General features: G+C 42.7%; 1 protein-coding gene across 1 annotated transcript; it reads right to left on the bottom strand.

The window, feature by feature from the left end:
* Positions 1–240: 240 nt before the first annotated feature.
* On the bottom strand, positions 241–20788 carry LOC136440533 (mucin-4-like). The gene is made up of 35 exons (XM_066436582.1): positions 20708–20788; positions 20397–20478; positions 17135–19669; positions 16555–16677; positions 16100–16264; positions 15653–15787; positions 15383–15505; positions 12929–13072; positions 12481–12614; positions 11954–12127; positions 11466–11587; positions 11142–11238; positions 10584–10780; positions 10171–10324; positions 9635–9788; positions 9445–9536; positions 9166–9301; positions 8574–8769; positions 8085–8242; positions 7544–7795; positions 6892–7188; positions 6600–6747; positions 6150–6397; positions 5832–5936; positions 5386–5526; positions 5081–5200; positions 4740–4865; positions 4398–4520; positions 4065–4193; positions 3724–3858; positions 3380–3492; positions 3005–3218; positions 2399–2545; positions 1893–2014; positions 241–1330 (listed from the first exon to the last, which is right to left on the bottom strand). The coding sequence occupies exons 1-35, from the start codon at positions 20786–20788 to the stop codon at positions 1271–1273; spliced, it is 7482 nt and encodes a 2493-aa protein (XP_066292679.1). The 3' UTR covers positions 241–1270.
* Between the last annotated feature and the right edge of the window lie 1075 nt (positions 20789–21863).

Raw genomic sequence — 21863 nt, 5'->3', positions numbered from 1 at the left:
CCCTGGGTACCCTTCCAGAGCCTAGTCTGCAGTACAGGTCCCTACCGCTGTGTCAAAAGTTCCTCAAATGACCATCAAATTGTACAATTTTGGTCTTTTGTGGAATTGGGGGATCGTACAAGGCTCGCAAAGGGGTTTGGTTTTTTGTACCTATTTTCATATAATTACGCAATCATGTAGACCTTGGGGCTAACTATAGAATACGAGCCCTGGAATATTAGTCACACATGACGACAGAGAGACTTTCTTCACCGCGATGAATTATATTCTCTTTGTGATGGCGGAATTGTTGAATGTTCCCACAAACAAGTAAAATCACCCGATAACTGATATGTTTTCTACAAGCAATCCGCAGCACTAATCGAAGAGTAAATACGTTTACAAATAAAAGAGTAGCTTGATCATACATTATTATACAAGAAAAATAACCTTCTCGGCGAAGGTAATGGAACACAGTCTACTAGATAAAACACCACCACCATTGATAGGTATAAACAGTATTGCACAATTTACGACTGCACATGGCTTTATCTCATATGTACTTATAATGCTATGTCAAAAGCTCCATTGATGTCGTCCGACACCCTTCATTGTTAGTTTTGTGGTGAACTTGCCCATTTCAAAACAGTAAAATCGTTTACATAGCAGCAAACGTGTCATGACGTCATGAGTGAGGGAGTATCCAGTAAGGAATGGTATCAACCCTAAGATACAACCTAAACACACTTTTCCCGTGCTGCAGCATATACTCTAAGCCGTTTTGTATCAGAACATTAGTCCAATGTTTCCAAAAATACATCTTGTTCCATTTTGTGCGTGATGTAGCCTTGGGCATAAAGTCTAACAGATCACTATGAAGTCAGAAACATACTCTTTTACACATATCACCGTAAACATCATTAGCGAACCTCACATTGTGTTCATCTTTAACATAATTATCTTATTTTACATAGTTGGTGCCTGCAACATGGCCTGATATATTCTTCTCCTATCTCAGGTGAATTGTATACGCTCAGAATACCTAATCTCCAAGCAGATGTAGAAAGGCAAAATTGTAACGTTTCTAAAGTTTCCGGTCACGGGGAGAAGCCGGCCTTCAGAAAGCTGCTTGGAGGAACTGGGAGCGTGAGAAACGTTAAAATTTTGCTTTTCTACATCTGCCTGGAGATAACAAAATGCTCAAAAGCCAACAGCCTGTTCCGGATATATCAGAAGTTACATGACAGGTGCTACATCCCCACGGCTAAAGACACCCCGGGGAGCTCAGTGTTCACTCAGGGTCGTTTCCCGAGTTTAACTCTCCATCTTCCGATGGCTCGACTGATGATCTCTGCAAGAGAAAGAAGACACGCTACGGTTCAATCTCCTTCGTGCAAACAAACATGTTGTTTTCGTGTTTTAGTGATATTTTGAAAATGAGTTTCTCCTTCAAGGTATAATGAAACTGATCAAAGTGAACACATTTTATGTTGTTAGTAATTTATCCCATTAAACAATTCAACATCAAAAGAGGATTTTTCTCTAACATGGTTTATCCTAAGGATACATCTGCCATCATGACACCTGCTGCTGTAAATGCCCATTATAAGTGAACGCAGATGGTTTCCAAAATTATCAATACCACCACAGGAAGTGCACTCTATGGAGGATATCCTTGCGCGCTAGTACAGCATGGTCTCCTCGCAAACAAGCGAATGAGTTTTCCAGCCAATGAGCAACTAGTTGCCAACAGCATGCAACTCTCCGAGATAACCACGTTTATAAATTTCAGCCTATGAACAGATTGATACTAGTATTATTTTACAGTTTGTTTGTTTGTTTATCTAACCAGGGGAAATCGCCAACTGGCGATTTTCAATGAGTTAAGAGAGATGACTCCTGACTGAACTGACCTTTTTGATCTTGACCAGGAGGAGCAGACACAGCGCCGGGATGCTGAAGGTGCACAGCACCCCAAACGTGATGAGGACGGCGGAGCTACCCACCTTCCTGTCCTGGGACGGGGTCGACGTCGCTGTAAAGGCGCAAACATAAAAGGAATGAAGGAAAAAAATAATCGATTTCATACAACATGATGTCCAGTGTCTTCCTATAACACAGGTGCACATACAGGTCTATGGTATACATACACATACACACATACATGTACACATACACATACACATACACATACACATACACAGCAGACCAATTCATGGACATATCTCCGTCATGCATGTATACTATAGCTGGAATAGAAAGCTGAATTATTACATCTTGGCTTTGCCTGCACTTTTTAGCTTGCCTAGTTGATCTCCTATGCTTTATTACTACCGAACCGAAGTTAACTTTAGAGACATCATAAATGGCCTCAACATCTCGGTCAACATAACCTTGTAAAGTAGGATGCTTCCATTACCTTGACAGGTGGATCCTGGGATGCTGCCCCCCTCAGACCCGTCCGAGTAGCCACCAGTACAGGTACAGATGTACCCCCCATCCGTGTTGGTACAGTCCGCATTGGCATGGCACAGGTTGGTGACGTTACTGGTACATTCATCTATGTCTGAAATGATCATCAATAGTGTTTGAGTTTGAATTTTGAGTTTTTGTCAGATCCACAATTAGCATCATAAGAGGCTATTCTTCCTTTGGTCTACACATTCATATTTACACATTACAATTAAAGCATACAAAGGCATACAGGCAAAAGTGACAGTAGAAAACACAAATAACATAGTTCCTCAAAAGCAATAATTACAGTCAAAGTGTTCGGATTATTTCTCCGTTTTGTTTATTTGCATAACATAATCAGTAAGTCACTATAGTGTAACATATCAGTCCTGTTCTTGTAGTTAAGTTCGTGCTTGTATAATGGGTTGAACGATTTGGACCACCGCGTACCCCAAATCTAGAAGATGTGGTGGGTTCTTTAACACGTTTGAGAAATTACTCTTCTCAAACAGTGGACTGATGGATTTACAATGTTACAGGCACAGAATGGCCCCATAAGATGTTTTCTCACCTGTAACTGTGACGCTATTTCCGTCCACTACCAGCTCACCCCCGCCCGAAGACGCGATGGCCTCTCTTAGTGCGTGCGCAGATGATGATGCATTGTGGGTGGTGTTGGACGCCAGGTTTAAGGTGAAGATGACGACAACGCTTCCGTTCTTAAACCCGTCGACGGTTACACCCAGGAAACTGTTGCCCATCACTGACTTATACAGCGTTTCTAACTGTGTTATGAGATCAAAGCAAATGTCAGCCAGGCATATTCATAATCAACATGATTAAGCTCAACACAAGAACATGAAAACGTTGTTTTGTAAACCATTTCTCTTTAATGCTGGAGAAGTTTCTAAATACTTATGATTGCAAAAGAAGAAAAAGTACTTACGGTTCTTTGTGCTTTCGTCTTCATTGATTTGTATTGAGTGGATGTTGCGTCTGTAAGTTCAGCGGTGAATACTTGGTTTGTGACCCGTATTTCAGCCGCATATGTCTTGGATTCTGAAATTCAAAACAAACAAACAAATTGAATAACTTCCCATACATCGTGATATATACACAATATTGTATTAGATAGATTGGTTAGCCTGATAGAATGTTATCTATGTACCAGTGAATGCCATGCTTTGTACCTTGTACAATTGTTCTGCAATAAAGTTATTATTATCGTTATACAAAGTAGTAAAACGAGCGACACACGATCTTATAACAAAGGTAGATGGAGATACTAACCAGTGCATGTTGTAGAGCCGTTCAAACTCTGTGCGTAAAATCCGCCTGCACATGCGCAGACGTAGCTTCCAGGCAAGTTCCTACACAAGACGTTGGTCCCTTGACAGTTCTCGGAAGTTTCGCATTCGTCGATGTCTATGAGAAAAGATTTCTTATTGTCAGAATCGCAAGTTACATGTCTATTTCAGAGTAATTCAGCACCCCCGTAGAGTATAAAATTCAGATTGGGAATGGTAAACGAAAGCAAAATCTTTATAATAAAAACAAAACAAATCACAGTAGTCATTAAACTGACTCAGGAGTTATCATAATACAAAATACGTAATTAGAGCTTGACTCACCTTCACACAAGGTTCCGTTTGAATTCAGACTGTACCCATCGACACAACTACATGTTTCGTTCCCAGAGACCACCGCGCAGAAGGCTACGTCACTGGGAGAGCACGTTGTGTTGAGGCACGGCTCGGAAGCTGGAGGGAATCAAAAGATGTTCACACATCAGTCAGAATATGTCTTATTTTCCCAGAAGGTGTTCTTGAAAGCATAAGAAGGTAGATCTTCAAAGTTTTCTACTTTGTTACAATAATTGACTCCGATAAATGGATTAGGATGCTAAGAAACATCTCATTTTCAACTTGTTCCTAAAGATTGACTAGAGAATGTCGTGTGCCTACCTTGACAAGTCTTTCCGTCCGAGCCTAGAGCGAAATTATCCGGGCAGCTGCAGTTAAAGGAACTCACGGTGTTCGTACAGGCATGAGAACAGCCGTCAATATCCAGGACACACTCGTCCGTATCTGTACGAAAGAAGTAACCATCAATCTTTGGACGCACGAGAAACGCTGGACCGAACAACAAAAAGAACAACTGAGAACAAAATGTGCAAAATCTGTCCAAACTTTTGTAAACAAAAAACGTTTTCACACTTAATTTCTGACTAGAATATTAATTTTGTTCAAGTGTTTTATGTTCAAGTGTCTGTTCGATGTATTTTCACTAGATTCAGAAAAACTCACCGATACAGGACTTCGCGTCGTCACCAAGAGTGTATCCACTCGTGCATGCGCAGTAGAAGCTCCCGACAGTGTTGACACAAAGATGACTACAGTCACCACCAGATGAAGCAGCGCATTCATCAACATCTGGTGTAAGAAATAGAGAAAATATGTAATCCGACTGATGATGATTTGGTACCAAAACGAACACAAGAAGGAAGGGACGGGGTTTAACACACCACACACGCACAAATGTTTCAGCGTTTTCATCATTACAACCTACAACGACTGCAACACTTCTAATTTCCATGCGATAAAAGCAAATGAAAGAAACTTGAAAAGTGATACTAGAAATGACGTACCTCTGCAGGATCGCCCGTCGCCTGTGAAACCTTCTGAGCATGCGCACGTGAATCCTCCCGCTGTGTTGTTACAGTGGGCATGCTCGTGGCAGTTGTTCGCAGTAGCGCACTCGTTGATGTCTGCAAGATTATAACAAAAGTATCAAAGCTATTGTAGTAATTCGTAGTGTAGTATGTCATGTAATATATTGACGACTAAGTACTACGATCTCTGAAACTGCTTTTAATGTGTTTCTCTTGCGAAGCACTGGAATTTGTGTTTTGTTCTAGTCGTATGAAAAGACATGTAGCGGCGAGTATCTCACCTTGGCATGTCCGTACGTCATCGGTCATCTCATACCCAGGGTGACACTCACACCTGTATCCCGGAGCCGTGTTATGGCAGACCGAGTTCACGCATGCGTGTACTTTCGGATCGTCATTTGGTAGGACGCATTCATCGAGATCTGAGGGAGTGAATACGTGAATATCAGATGGAATGTATTTCATTGCTGCTTGACGTTCTTAGATAGCCAGTATCAACATGCCATCTTAAGAGGAAAGGAAAGTGATGTCGATCCAGTTTTGCTCACTGAAGAGCTATTCTTCCACTGGTCGTGACGGAGAAGACAGACGCTATATACAGTATTTACAGGTTCATTGTACGGGGAAATTCCCCTAGCTCTTTTCGACAAGCACAATGAGGCGCTGCTCATCTCAAAATTGTTTTTTTTTCCTTCAAATACAACTGATGTAAATGTTAGTCCCTTACCTGAACAAGACTCTCCGTCTCCCACCATACCAGTCGGACAGGTACCACAGGTGTACTCCTTCTCACCTGCGTCAAGGGGTGCTTGGGAGTCCGTGCAATTCACACCTATAGTAAAAGTAGAGTAGTTAGAACACCTTTCCTTTTTAGATTGAAAAACAAAAGGATTCAAAGTTAGTTTTGAATTAGGCAAATAGATTAATCTTCTAGTCGGTTGTTATCTTCATTTTTAAAGTGCAAATGTGGAGACTAAGATTTGGTCTTGTAACTAAAGAACTCTTGACAAAACTGCAAATGGATCTTGTTTTTTTGGTGCTTCACCTGGGTAGCAGGGGGCGATAGAGCAACCGTCAAAGTCAGTTTCGCAGAACATCCCGGTGTACCCAAGGGGGCAGGCACACGTGGCTACTGCAAACCCCGCAACCCGCTGTGACGTCACGCCCCATTCACACGCTCCGCCATGTAGGCAGCTGCACACTGTGACGTCAGGCGTTGCCATGGAGGTCGCGCCCATGTCGTCTTGTGCAAGGAACTTGATCGTGACGTTTTCTGTGTCTTCAGGAGTCCATCTTTGAAAGAAAGATTTAAATGTGTTAGAATAGGGGGATACTACAAAAGCACCTCGCTAATTTGCCTCTAACTAAGTCAGACAGGCGAGATGAAATTCAAACGTGAATCGTAAATAAAGAAAAATTTTCTTGAACTAAAAGAAAAAAAAAAACACCTTTAGAAACGACAGACACATTATAGACTGTGTGGAAATGCCTTTACCTGAATGTGTTGCTTCCGTCTATTTCACCAGGGCCAGTGAGTGAGACAGAAACCTGACCGTCATCCTCTACGGTAATGTGCAAGAAGAATTCCTGACCAACCACAGCTCTGATTTCTGACGTCACGTTGAGTCTTGGAGGAGTATTGCCTACAGAACAAGAAGCAGAAAGTAAGCAAAAAATAAACGCAGCAGCTACATTCTTTCTCGATGGGCTTCCAAACACTACATTAAAACATGTTTTCGGTTAGCTTTCACATTCCTGAAATGGTCTCAATAGCCAACAGACCCCACCTAGGACGTTGTTTGATATCTCCGCACTCTTCATGCCCTGCTCGGCCGCCACCCCGACCGCCTCGTTCCCAGTCAGCGCGATGTCAAACAGACACTCTTTCTTGTCCGGCCCGCCGCACACCTGCACCGCCCTCTGTCTCTCCGTGTCGTTCTCAAACATGGCGCCAAGGTCAAAGAACAAAGGGGTGAAGCTGTCATTGCCGTACGTCGCCGCTGATTGGCCGTCAGGGTAGAAGTGGAAGAGGGTGAGATTTGTGGCGTCCTCCATCCTCAGGTTTGCTACGCTCTTCAAAGACCCTGTGCAGAAAAAAAACACACCTAAAAATCCATTTTGCTGGTAAAAATGTAACAATACTGTTCATATTTTCATTTCTCGACGGATGGTTCACTGATTGTATTGGTTGTTTAATGATATCTAAAAGATCACTAAAAGAGAATCTTTGCCAACAAAAGTTTTTACAACAGTAACTACTGATATTTGCAAGATTGGTGTAATCAAGGACGCTTTATGGTATAGTCTTATTGATACTTTTTGTACCTTTGTCTTTACTACCCAAACGGATCAAAAACTTAGTGGGTTCGACTCATACAAATGCTAACATGATTGCAGCTGATAGGTGGCGTTGCTGACCAACTTTACAAATCAACTTACATGATTCCCCAAAGCCGTACAGTTGCTCTTCACTAGGGTTAGTATTATTGGAAAACCCAACCGCTGTCCCGTTTGGCCAGTGGAATTCATCCGTGGTGTTGTCGTTGAAGTTTCCCATCATTCCCTGTAGGTTTCCCATGAGGTCAGAGGGCATAATGGCGGTGTAGGTCAACATTTGGTATCCAGCCTTTACTTCAACTGATACTCCGATGTCGAATATCACTTTAACGGATGTGACGTTGCCTTCCGAATCTAAAGAAAAACAAACAAAAACGCATATAAAGAGCAATGATATAGCAAATGGTATCTGAAAGTCGAAGCTTCTTTATTGAATCGAAATGCAATTGGAGCTGTTCCTGTCATGAGTTATTCAAGATACAAAAGGGAACAAGAGGACCCCAAAAGAGGCATGTAAACTGCTGATTTGAAATGAAAATTGGAACTGACGTCTAAATCCTCTTATATGATTTTATCTTGCTCGTCAATAAAAACATTGGTGGTGAAGTAAGAAATCTAGCAGGAGTAACAAACTAAGACAGACCTGTGGTCATCACCAGTCGCCCGTCATCAAAGGTGTCCTGACCGCCTTGATATTGGGTATACGTCATGTTGACGTCATCGATCATGATGTGCAGTGCTTCTCCCGTCTCGTCTAGGTACACCTGTACGCTGTTGGCCGTCGAACGAGCGCCGATAGCACTGCGTGGGGAAAGGGATTGTACACTAAATGATACACATACATACATGTACATGCAAGGTAACGTTATAGTGACTTTTATTGTTTTGGTGTTGTTGATGATAACCTATTTACGTTTAGCAGGGGATATGACTTCATCAGAGCTGGTCTGGTTGCTTGTTTGTAAAAGGCTTGTCACAACTTTTGCCTTGAATATTGGACCTCCTTATTAGCAACTTCCTACTAACTGCTCGTTCGTACATACTGAGAATGAAACTATGCCACCGCTGTGGGGGTTTGCATTTAATGCAACGAAATGAACGATCAAAGTGGAACCAAAGCAAAGAGAATCACCTAAAGACGGTTGCCCTTGGAGTTTTTCCCGGTTCCACATCCACTAGCTTGGTTCTGCCCTGCAAGGAAAAAGTTGCTGCACTCTGCGATGAAGCGATAGAGAGCGTTGTGTGGCAGAGAAGGTACTCCCCGAGGCCATTGAATGAATATCTGACTCGGTCTAAGGTCAGTATATGAGGGTCGCCTGCTGCAGCCGCTGAAAAAAAATATGTGGGGTTAAAGATCTGTTTTGGGGCTGAAAAGGACAATCAAAGACATTCACAGACTGTTAGCTTCTGCATAAAGTCACCCAAACACAAGTCAATCTGTTAGTGTTACAGATCTATGGGCAAGGCTGGCTACAGTACTTTTGAGATAATCATCTGACAGAAATGGCTGGTAAATGATATATATATATGTATCATATATTACATGTGTAACAACCTAGCCCCTCTGACCTGGCCTGCAAGTGGCTGCAACTTTGTAACTGTTCGATCAGTATCTGAGAAGAAGTGCTTTTGTGTGTTTAGGAAAACGCATTCGAAAAAGAAAGATCAAGGCATCTACATCTAACGTTACGTGTAAGCACATGTACAAAATGATGAATGCTTACATGTCCGTGGTGGGACGTATCCTTCAGTAAACCCCATCGGTCGTTTCTCGAAGTACATGTCACAGTATTTGCTCCCGAAGTCCAGACAACAGAAGTCTCGTGCCTTGGCGTCAATGGTCTGATAGGAGGCTGATCCCTGGTCACACAGAAAACGTTTTGTTCATGAGACATTTACTGCATTACACACTGGTGTAGATCATCAGCATTTCTTTAGATATACAACTGAATGCAAACCTCGAAAATAAGTATAAAAGGCACTTGTGTTCGTTGCTAACTTACCCTTTCACGCCTTTCGAACGTTCCGGACCGCTCTCGGTTGTTTCTAATGAACGCTCCCTCTGGCATTTGGTAACAGCACAGCATGTTCCCACCTGTATTGAAAGTGTTGGCAATGTTAACACAAGGAAAAGAAAGAAAGATAATAAAAAGTGAAGTTCAGTTGCTTCTTGAAACTCTAACATTTACGTACCAGATGATGACAAAGGGCGGTTCAGATCAAAGCAAAGTCGATCACCGGAACTGACGTCAGAGGCTGCCTTCCATCGTGCGTCCAAGTGAGCATGCGCAGCGGTGGTTGGACATGGAGGAAGTGACCCAAACATATCGGTGACGTCAGTTTGTACCTAGAGATGTCAACAGACGCATATCAATCTGCTCTCAGATTTGAAGAACACAAAACAAAGTGCTTCGCTCTAACCTTTAATAAGATCCAAAATCGGACGAAAATGTAGGTAAGAAAAATGGGTCTACGTCTGAAAACAACAACACGCAAAGAAGAGGGTTAGATTTTTGTATTGTACAATTTTTCCAGAGGAACAATATCTTTTTCCCCTCGAAAACATTGAATATCACATAATTATGAATTTTCTTCAGTGGTATATCGTACAAGAGGGAGTTTAAGATGACTGCAGTCGCTGTGTCCATATGAGCTACAGTTGATAATTGATTCTTACAATTTTTGTTTATTTATGACCATGACCGACAGAGAAGGTATATACTACCTACCAGGTACCAGTCCATACACTGTTTCCGAGGGTTGACGTAGGTGGCGTTGTTGTCGTCAATTCTATAGATCCAGCGGCCTTCCGACTTCCTGTCCAGGCAGTACACGTTCGGCTGTGAGCAGTTCTTCTGGCCGTTTTCCATGCTCGATTTTTGTCTATGATGAAGTGTGCCATGTGATGCAATTAGTAGTCAGTCTTTCTACAAAGCTTTTCATCCCCAAATCGGGATATTCCATTTAATGTGCTTAATCTGTTGCATCATTTTCTCACATATTTCACATCATTTCATCATTTGTACCATCTTCTTAAGCTGGCTTTTATCACACATGGCAATCGTGTTTATTAACTTTCTAAACAACAAAAGACAAGTACGCAAAAAAGAACCAACTACGCTGAAATATCATCTTATCATACCGTGAATTCTCGTCTTCAACAACTGTCAACAGTCCGGTTTTCCCCCGGATGATGTACCCCATGAATGCCGGCCATTTTCCGTCCACCAGGTTGTCCTGGGATATCTGGGGGTCCCACTGCATCCTGCGGTCGTCGTACAAGTACAGGGCATAGGTCTTCCTGCGGTCAGTCGTTAGAACCGCCTGGAAGGTGTTGGTCTAGAAATATTGCGGAATGAGGAGCCATGAAAATACCGATAACCACTAAATAAACATCATGATTGGTATACTACCTTGTAGCTTACAATTTAGCATTGGTAGCGCTGTCAAAGATTGCAGTCTAACATTGTCAGACCGTTTGAAAAAAGATTCCGTCAATGTTGAAATGTTTGTGTCATATCCTATTATATTGTATGTCCTGCCATTTTACCTTTCATCTTCGCTTTTAGACAATATGAAAATATTTTGTCAGCAAACAAGGAAACAAACGAACGAACGAACGAACGAACGAACGAACGAACGAACGAACGAACGAACAAACAAACAAACAAACAAACAAACAAACAAACAAACAACTCACCGGTATGCCGCCCCTGGCAGGATCTCCTGCCATCGTCATGTTCTTCCACGTCACCACAAGAGCGTACGTCATCATATCGGTTGTGCCGAACTCCAAACTTTTAAAGAAGGGAAACAAGTTGAAAAAATGAATTCAAGAAATTCAGATTAAATGTGCAATTCAAATCTGCCAAACTTGTGTTTTTTGACACCCACTAGAGATACCTAACGCATGTTGACACATATTTTGGTTAGTTAATCTGGCGTGTTTTTGAGGATAACGATATCCTTCACTCACTTATTGCTGCTACTGATACTACTGTGTAAAGTAGTGGTGAATAGCTACCCTATAAGCATAGACAGCCGACGAAGTATGGCATTTTTGTTGAGTCCTCTGCTGGGCGGTACTCGCAGCGAGCTCCGTACGCGTCCACGGCCCGTTTCTTGTTGGTACACTTCATATCGGACCTACAGGGTACAAAACATAAAAGGCCAAAGATAATAGGCAAAATCTATAGTTGCCAGGCATATTCACGTATATTATTCATTATGATCTGTACTTGATATCTCTGGGGTTTGTTTGGTTTCATCTTACTGAGTGACATTTTATCTTTACTCACTTGATAGATGTCATTATCTAAACATCTCATGGCAGACGCAGACGCCAACCACCCATCTGCAATACATTCAGCAGCTCCCAGGAGACAACTACGGTCAACTCACACCACAGCAGATTGTATAACTGGCCAACGACAAAAGGAACTGGTCGAAACTCACTGTCGCCTACTGCGCAGACGACCGATGATGATGATGATGATATCTAAAGATAATCACCTCGGATGGATAGTTCTCTCCCATGATGACGTCAGCCCAGAAGGGCGCGATGACCCCACAGACGGTTTCTCCGAACGCGTTCGGGTCTGTAGTGGGGTGTCGGTAGGTGGGTCTCACAGCGCTACGCTGAGATGCTTTCAGCGTCGTTATCACAATCACCCCATTCTCCAGGATCTACAAAACAGGACACGTGGTCTTCAAATAAAATCTGCAAGGTCAGTTGGAATCGTTCTCGTTGTTCCTTGGCAAGTGTTAAACACGAGAAGGCTGTATATAGATTTGGGGATGATTAGCTTGCTGATGTCCATGGATATTTGTACTGCCATTAAGTTTGTTTCAAACGAAGATGATGAGGTTCTTTTCAATCACTTTCTTAGGAAAGTTATGAAAAAAAATTCGTGTACCAAGAATTTCGACAACTTGTTCCAGGGTCTATCTTAGCCCGTCTCTTGTTCTGACAAAGTATTGAATCCTTTTCCTTAATATGTTAAGCCTTGTTCTGTAGATTGATTAAAAAGTGGACCTACGTAGGCAGAGTTGCATAATCGCCCCCCAGGCATCGGCAAACCCTCCGGTATTTCGATGAGTGGAGACATCCCCTCTGTTGTAGAGTTACCGAACAACCGGTGTCCTTCCAGACCATCCGGGAACAGGCGAACCTCTGACAAGGAGAGAAAAAAAAGTAAAACTAACTGCAAACTCTACCACATTTGGGGGATTTTTACTATGTCTGATTCGAATAATCCTATTATGACAGTGGCTAGAATGTGTGCACTAATCAACTATTCACTGATTATGTATGAGCTACAGCGATGGGAACGTAGTAAATGTACAGACGCGTGTGTTATGTAACAGCGTCAGGATATGGTCAATATGGGTGAATATGATACACAAAGAGGATACAAACACAAGACGAAATCAAGACGGTAGCTTTTTTATGCTGGACTAATAATGGAAAAGTCTGGACACACAAACCTCTGCATTGGCCCATGAATCCGGTACTTTCTGGCACGGTGCTCTCATAGTTCTCATTACAGGTGCAGGCGTAGGAACCATCTGTGTTCTCACAGGAGGCGTTGTCATCACAAGAGGCTGTTCCGGAGGTGCACTCATCCACATCTGAGAAACAAAGAGGTGATTCTGATATTAAAGCCCCTGTCACACTTGTGCGTATATACAAGTCCGTATGAGTTGCGTATTAACATGTTCTTGGTTTAGGTTAAGTTTGCAGCCGAATAAGTCATTAATTTGGTTCGATAAGCAGGCTGCACAACGGTGGGTAAAAGTGAAAAACAACTTCTTCCCTCAAACTTTACTTAAACGGAAGAAATGATGATGCGCAACTCATACGCACTTGAATATACGTACAAGTGTGACAGGGCCTTAAGGCCCGGTTGCCACACGCGTTTCCAAGTACATTCACACTCCGAGTGTGCTCGAAAATGCATGTGTAAACCCTGCCTAAGCATAGTAAGTCAAACCTGACCGGCCAACCACCTGGCGCAGCCAACGCTCCCAGCCATAAAACTAAAGTTATGATATTTTCTAAAAATGCGCGAACAGGTAATAGCCGAAACCATAGTTTCCAATCACAGGGACAAACTTTAAACATAACTAACTTCTATACATACTTAGGGGTAGATATAACACCCTCTGGTTCTTTTCATCGAGCAACAAAACAACTTAGAATAAAAGCCCTCCGGGCTTCTTTTAAACTAAAGTCCATCCTCATGTCAAATCATAACCCATCCATACCTCTGGCACTTGATCTATTTAATAGCCTAGTTAAACCAATCCTGCTATATTGTAGTGAAATATTGGGAACAAATGTTCAGTCACGAGACCTCATACTTCATGGAATAACTGAGAATCCAAATGAGAACATTAGGAAATCTGTATCCGACATAATATCTCCGGTTTTAGGATCAGATGTGAGTATCCGTAAGGCAACCCGTGTCGGGAAAAAAACCGAACCATCTTCTACTCGACCTGTTCTTCTACGACTTAGTAGATACAGTGACAAGCTAAATATTATATATCGATCTAGTGATCTAGCAAACCAAAATATAACAGTGGTCCAACCATCAATTTCGTACGAAATTTCCGATCTAGAATATGTTTTACTAAATTTCTGCAAGATACTCCTTCGCGTCCCCAAAAGTTCGGTTAACGCTGCTGTGAGAGGCGAATTGGGTATGTATCCATTATACATAGATACTCAGACTCAAATGGTTAAATACTGGATAAGATTAAACAGCATGCCGAACGACAGAATTGTTAAAAAGGCGTATGACGAAGCCGTTAGACAAGAACAAGACTGGGTTGTTCATATACGTGATACACTTTGCAGACATGGACTCCAAAGCATTTGGTTGAACCCTACCGTCGATGCCAAATATTTCGGAGAAATGTTTAAGGAGCGCCTGAAAGGCGAGTTTCTGTCAAGCTGGCGGCAAACGATAAGAAGCTTTAAGAAACTTGAAACATATTCAAAAATAAAAACCGACTTTCATATAGAGAACTACCTCCAGTCAGTCCAAAACAAATCCTTCATAACACACACAACAAAACTCCGTATTGGAGCACACTGTCTTGAAATTGAAAAAGGCAGACACCGAAATGTCCCAGCCAATCAGAGATTCTGTCCTACGTGTAAAGAAAATGTCGAAGACGAATACCACTTTTTAATGGAATGTCCAACATATAAAGATGAAAGAGTGAAGTTATTGCAGACAATCAAGTGTAAAACAAATGTAACATTACCTCAGTCGAAAACAGAGACGTTCCGTGTACTTATGTCATGTCCTGAAACAATATCTATATATCTAGGCCAATATATTTTTACATCTATGCAAAAAAGAATCCGTGAAATAGCGATTTAGTTGTATAAGACATTCATCTCTTCGCCATGTTATTGTATAATTGACATATACGGCTCCATATTGTATCACCTGTTGATATTTTCTACCTCTGATAATATTATATAGATAGTGTTTTCTTGTAGTTTGAAATGGAACATTGTACAGCCTAGAACCTAATCATTGTATAGCATTGAACCTTCCTGTAGCTTTTAGTAGTTTGATATAAGTAGCCAGTAGCATTTTATCTTTGCCTTACATTGTACCTGTTACAATCGTTGTGCAATAAACTTTGACTTGACTTGACTTGACTTGACTAAGCCACACAAAAACAGTCCTGTCCATAATTAAGGCCCTCTTGTCTGGAGCAACCGTCCCTACTTACAAACCATTTCCCCTCCGTTCCTTGAGTGTGTGTTTGAGATCAATGCAACTTTGACTGTATAACATTATATCTAACTGTAGATTAGGGCAATGTGGTAGACGTGTTGCGAAGAGAATATCAGCAAAAGCAAAATAATTCAGACGGAATGATATACCACTGTTATATTACAATAACAATAACGTATACCTGTACAGTTGGTTCCATCTCCAATGTATCCATCTGAGCATGTACAAGAGAAACCACCGTAGGTGTTTGCGCACTGAGCAGATGCATGGCAGTTGTGGTGTCCAGTGGAACATTCGTCAGTGTCTGTAAAAAATAAGACAATAGGGTCATCGAATAGTACCATAAATTTTGGTCAAATAAAGGTCATATGGAAGTTATTGGCAATCAATGTTCAGCAATATGTTGTGTCTTATTGTTTAAAGGCCTGTAGTTAGGAAGAGAAATGCCTACCTTCGCATCTGTACCCATTAGATGCCAAGTGAAAGCCAGGGGAGCAGCTGCAGACATATGTTCCATTGGCGACTGCACATTTGGAGTGGACAGTTGGTCTGCAGGGGTTCGCGCTGACCGCACAAGATTCTTCAGCTATATTTGTACACAATGGACATGGTACAATTTGGGTAATTCACTGATACATTACGTAATACTTCAACATTTTGTTGAAAAAATAAAGGTTCGACAAGGGTGTGTCTAGCGTTGTGTCGGCCGGGCGGATAAGCCGCGTTAGGTTGAAAAGTAACTCTTAACCTTCTCCCTGCTGTCCAACTCAATAGGGAATGGGGTACCAAACGGCTACTCCAGTGTGCTAAAGGTTACATTATCCTTCAATGCTGGACGAAAAAACAAATATAGCCGAATGCCAGGGTGCACCTAAAGGTAATTAGAAAAGCTGTCTACCTTCGCACGTCTTCCCGTCCCCCTTCAGCGTGAAATACTCCGGACATGCGCAGTGGTACGACCCCACGGTGTTCACACAAACATCAGAACAGCCGTGGCGGGAAATCTCTCCAGGCATCGCAGCCGAGTCCGGTACAGGTGGCTGTGTGGAGCACTCATCTATGTCTGAAACATATACAATGTGCTATTACATAACCTGATTTCCACTGCGTCCTTGTTGCTATGTCATCTGAGCATGTCTTTCCCGAAAACCATGCTACTGATCTCCATACATGATATTTGATAGTCTTCAGACATACAACGATTTTGCATATGATAAATTTGATGCATTCTGTACCAGGCCGTCTCGAAGTTGGCAAAAATGCCTGGTATTCTTGTGATATGAACACACACTGGTTTACATGGTCTCATATCACTCAATCAACTATAACAATGGTAATGATAGATAGGCTTACCAGAACAGTTTCGACCATCTCCCTGAAAGCCTCTCCTGCAGACGCAGGCGTGGCCGGATGTTGTGTTGACACATGTCGCGTTCTCGTGGCAAATGTCGACGTCATGGATGCAGTCTTCAATGTCTAGAAGAAATAATTGTCATCTATGTAACTACGTAGAACTAATCATTTTAGCATGAAAATGTTCGTCTTTGTCTGAGGTATCTTAAGTTAGTGCAACACAAACTGACAAAGGTGGGAATTATTTATGTGTTGCATATGTGTATCAGATATTGCAAAATATATATATCATGAGCTTTTGCAAGACTTTCATAATCACAACGGAGGTTGGTTTCTTGTCAGAACAGTATCTTTCGCACTAAAGAAGAGGTCAGCTGATGTTAGATGGAAAGAAAAAAGTGAGAAAAGATGCAAGGAGTCTTATTTTTGAAGTGGCAGAAGATAGTGACGAACGGCCGCAGAGGTGCAGAGGGCGAGTTTGGCTACTCCAAGATGTGCACCGGTGACAGACTAGAGAAGTAACACAGCAGGAAACACGGGACAGCTCAGAGGTCTTCAGTGCGTCAGTTTGAGTGCATACCTGCTTCCTTGGTTGGATTGACCGTGGTATGCATGGTTGTGTTGTCAGGTTGGGTTGAAGTACTGACAGTGAAAACACTGGTAGTAAGGGATGCCGAAGTCATATCTGCACGTGACGTTTGTGTTAGTGATTCTGTTGATACGATTGGCTCGACCGTGCTTACGGACAGGAGGGTCATGTCTGTACTTGATGTTTCCGTTAGTGCTTCTGTTGATACGATTGGCCCGACCGTGCTCGCAGACAGGTGGGCCATGTCTGTACTTGACGTTTCTGTTAGTGCTTCTGTTGATACGATTGGCTCGACCGTGCTAAAGGATAGGAGGGTCATGTCTGTACTGGATGTTTCCGTTAGTGCCTCTGTTGATACAATTGGCTCGACCGTGTTTACAGAGAGGCGGGTCATCAGATGGTCCACTGCTGTGACTGGCACAGAAAAGTCATTTAACGTTTCCGTAGCCGACATAATTTCTGTCGTGACATCAGCGACTGGGCTTGTTGTGGTATCTGGTATCAGTCCTGGTTGTAGGGTCGTGGAAGTGGGCTGGCTTGCTGCGAGTGTGTGAGAACGTTGCGTCACAGAAGTCGCAATGTCATCGGTCGTTTCATCTGTAGTAGCGATGGCATCCATCGTAGACAGCTCCATAGTTTGACCTGTCACAGTTTTGTCGATTTTTGTCGATGCGGTTGCGTCTGTAAGATCCATGTCCTCTGTTGTTGCGCTGTAATCTTCCGTGACGTCTACAGGAACTGTATTTGTAGACACGGTAGAAAGGCCCGTGCCATCGGGAATAGGAGACACGGTCATTGGTTCTAGCGTTGCTTCGGACAGTGTTCCTGTCTGCGTAGTTTCCATGGCAATGGTTCTGTACGTGGATAGCACCTGGCCCAACGTTGTGACTGTGTCAGATGAGAACCTTTCTGTGGATGGTGTTCTCATTGTCGTGGGTTGCTCTGTGGGCGGAGCAATCGTGATTTCTTCCATGAGCTCTGTTGAAACCATTTCATCGGTCGGTTTTACGGATCCAGACGTTGACATTGCACCTTCGCTAGGGGACGAAGTTGGGCCAACATCTAGATGTGTAGAAGCTGCTGTTGTGACAGAAGGGAAAGTTGTGCCAGCTATCTGAAGTGGTTGTGTGACGATTGTGACCCGTGGACCTTCTGTTAGTAGATCATCAGTGCCCGTAGCGAGTACATCTGATTCCGTGGTGAGGAATGGTTTGGTTGTAGAAGTACGCTCTGTCGGGGATCCCATGGTGGTCGACAAGAGTTCAACTGGAGCCTCTTCCTTTGTCGTCCAGGACTCAGTGGGGATGGCTTCCTTTGTTACCTGTGTATCTGTGGACAAGGACTCTAGATCTGTAGTCATCATGGCCATATCTGTGATTGCTTCTGGTGTTATAAACTCAGTTGAGACAGCCTCGTCAGTATTGAAGACCTCGGTTGGGGATGGCTGTGTCTCCACATCCAATGTTGGGACTGGGTCTTCAGTGCTGATAACGTCGTTCGAGATTGATCGTGTGCTTATGACTTCAGTTGACAAAGCTTCCGTGTGGGATACTTCGGTTGGGATTGACTGTGTTTCCAAGTCTTCAGTTGAGACTGGATCGTCAGTATTAATGACTCCGTTGAAGGCTGACTGTGTTGTCAGAACTTCAGTTGACAAAGCTCCTTCTGTCTGCAACACCTCAGTTGGGACTGACTCTGTTGTCATAACCTCAGTTGAGACGGATGTGTCATTGGCTTCGTTCGAGGCTGACTGTGTGGTCATTTCCTCAGTTGAGGCAGAGACTCCAGTGGTAGTCATGTCTAGACCTGACTGTGTGGTCATACCCTCAGTTGAGGTCGATATGTCAATGGCTTCTTTCGAGGCTGACTGCGTGGTCATTTCCTCAGTTGAGACAGAGACTCCAGTGATCGTGACCACGTTAGGACCTGACTGTGTGATTATACCCTCAGTTGAGACGGTTTCGGCCTCGGTGTTTGTGATCACGTTGAGGCCTGATTGCGTTGTAATGGGCTCACTGGTGACTTCATCTTCTGACTCCGTGATCACACTTGGAACTGAAGTTACCCCTGTTGACGTGAAGTCAGGTGAGGCTGATGCAGTTGGGGCCGGCTCTGTCTCTGCGAACTCAGTTAGAACTGCTTCTTCTGTTGCTTCTGAGGGGTAGGTTGGTGGTGCGGTGGCGGTCGAGACGATTACCCTCTCCGTCGGGTCACTTTCAGTTGTTACCTCCTCTGTTGTGGCTGCTGTTCCATTGATTTGAGATCGGGATGTCAACAGATATTCCTCCGCTGAACTACCTGTCGTTGTCGCGGTTTCTTCAGTTGGGTCAGTAGCCTCCGAAACGCGCGTCGTCTCGACCATGGCCTCCGTGCTCACTAAATCCTCCTCTTCTGTTGATACTCTAGTTGATTGCGTGGTTTGTATGTTTGTTTCCTCGGACGTCCCGGGGTTTGGAGTAGAGTAGAACTCCGTGGTTGCAGATTCCTCTGAGGTTTGATCTACCCTTCCTTCGGTTGAGTTGTTTCCTGTGCGTTACCGGGAAACACAATCATTTTGTATCCTCTGCCAAGATAATACTTTTGTGCAAATATTCCATTTTACGAGGTCTTAAATTTAGGGCCTGATGTGTGACTCCGTGCAGTCCTATCGCTCGAAATGTTTATTGCAGCTTGGTACCGCATATATTTATGGCCTTTTTGCGCATTTGTCCTAGTTTTAGGTCTAGAAGTTTAGTAAAGCTGACTTAATCTGTGCCAGTGCCTTTTACATGTACATGTATTACACGAATGTTCAATAAGATATAGCAGATCCCATGACTGGCAATACAGACGACAAAGAGTAAAACTGCTATTACAATAATCAAATAAAAGAAAGCAATAAGGGCTACATAAAAAAGACGAAAACTGCGACACCATTGAAATAAATGCACAATTATCTTCAAGGCGATATTTTGTTATGAGATTGTACTTTGGATTTACTGCTGAGAGGATCATGTGGATAGACGAGAAGGAGGATGCGCTTTTAAATCGGATAATCTCCATATGCATAAAATACGCGACAGCAGCAATTGTATATGGACAGTTACCGCTGATGGTTATACTGACAATTCGCTGCCATACAAGATCTAAGGAGGGTTGCAAAGAATGACAACATTAGGTCTTTCTGGGAGGGCGGGGGGGGGGCTACTTAAAATAAAATATTAGGGCTTACATAGATAGGGGAACGAATGGCCAAAAAGTGATAATTTCTCACCTTTCATATTGACAGTTGTCAGCATCTCCGTTACGGAGGTAGCGTCAGTCGGTGTCATTTCAGTGGTTTGGCCGTTTATGACCTTCATGGAGAGAAACATTAATGGTGATTACGAAACAATCATTTCTACTACCACAACAATGACAAAATAGCAAAGCAGCATTTTCGAAAAAAAATTGTCATTTTTTTGTGGAGATACAGATTTTGTAAATAGAAAGGAATAGATACAACTGACATCAATTTGGTAATGATCATCATAATGAGATATGAAACTCACTCGAAGAGAGAGAATAAACAATCAATTAGTATACCTGTAACAACGCGGCGGCCATGGCAACAATCCACAAAGTGACAGGCACCTTGTGGTTGCCTGACTTGCCCAGCCTTGCCATCCTTGCTTCAGACCTCTACGTCAGCCTAAAACACAGGTATTGTAAGGGTTACATAGAACCAAATCGGACATTGCAGTAGATGCTGCATCAGACCACGTTACAGCAAGGCAGAAATGAAACAGAGATCAAAGAAAATCATTTCTAAAAATTGAGAACAGCCTCACCGATGAATGCAAGTAATCGTCTGGAAACGTAATCCTTTAAGCTCTATCGGTTTACTGCGGATATCATGAACATACTGATGTAAGCTGGCAGCTTAACGCACAGTGACGCAGACATTAATTGCACCAGGGAAAGAAAAAATAGGAGAAAGGCGCAATTTCTTTGTTAGGTCACACGTCACCGAGCTACTTCCTCAAATACCAAAAACAGAAACATTGTGCAACGGCCCTTTTAGAAGTAATCAGTTCAGAGGAGCTCCGTTTTCGATTGCAATTAGGACAAACCATAATCACCCGGTATGCATATGTAAAGCAGATTAGACAAAAATAATCTTTTCGTGTACGTGTCCTTCTGAAATCCTTTGGTCTGTTCTCTCATAAAATCTTTCTGTTTCCGTATTAAAATTGCAATTCAAACGTATGAAAATTACATAAAAGGAATGGTGCAGTTAGGACAAAATGTGATGTGATATTCAACTCAAACATTGGAAAAAATAAGTAGGTACGTCCTTCCCTAATTGCATTTTGCAGCAGGTGCATTTAGAATGTCAGTAGCGATGCTAATGGTCTTCCCTGCCTTCTCAAAATGCAGTGAAGAAAACAGCCAAGAAAACATGCCTTCCAAATACTATGCTTTGATCTAGAAGCGATTACAACCTTGTATATGTTTGCGCTGCAAGCTGACCCTACATGAAAAATGTACCTTTCTTCCGCACGTATGCTGAAGTACCATCTGGCAGATCATTAAGTGAATTGTTGAAGTACAAAATCAGATGCCGGATTGATAGAAGCCAATAGCCAAGACCCTATCAAAGCTGTCATGCAGAATCGGACAGGATAAACTGGATGAAACTGCCCTTCCAGTACGATAAACAAAGTACTCAAGTAAGATGAGTGTATTGTTTAAAAGCATG

The sequence above is a fragment of the Branchiostoma lanceolatum genome, chromosome 8 (genome assembly GCF_035083965.1).
Source record: "Branchiostoma lanceolatum isolate klBraLanc5 chromosome 8, klBraLanc5.hap2, whole genome shotgun sequence".
NCBI lineage: Eukaryota > Metazoa > Chordata > Leptocardii > Amphioxiformes > Branchiostomatidae > Branchiostoma > Branchiostoma lanceolatum.
The sequence above is the reverse complement of the archived record's forward strand: the minus strand, read 5'-3'. Positions and strand labels throughout refer to the sequence as shown.

What these genes read in the sequence shown, in the direction of transcription:
- LOC136440533 (XM_066436582.1), bottom strand. Translation starts at nt 20,788, where the DNA reads ATGGCAAGGCTGGGCAAGTCAGGCAACCACAAGGTGCCTGTCACTTTG. An exon ending in TGGCCGCCGCGTTGTTACAG is followed by an intron (nt 20,479 to 20,707) that starts GTATACTAATTG and finishes CTCTCCATGAAG; the next exon opens with GTCATAAACGGCCAAACCAC. An exon ending in AGATGGAACCAACTGTACAG is followed by an intron (nt 13,073 to 15,382) that starts GTATACGTTATT and finishes TTTGTTTCTCAG; the next exon opens with ATGTGGATGAGTGCACCTCC.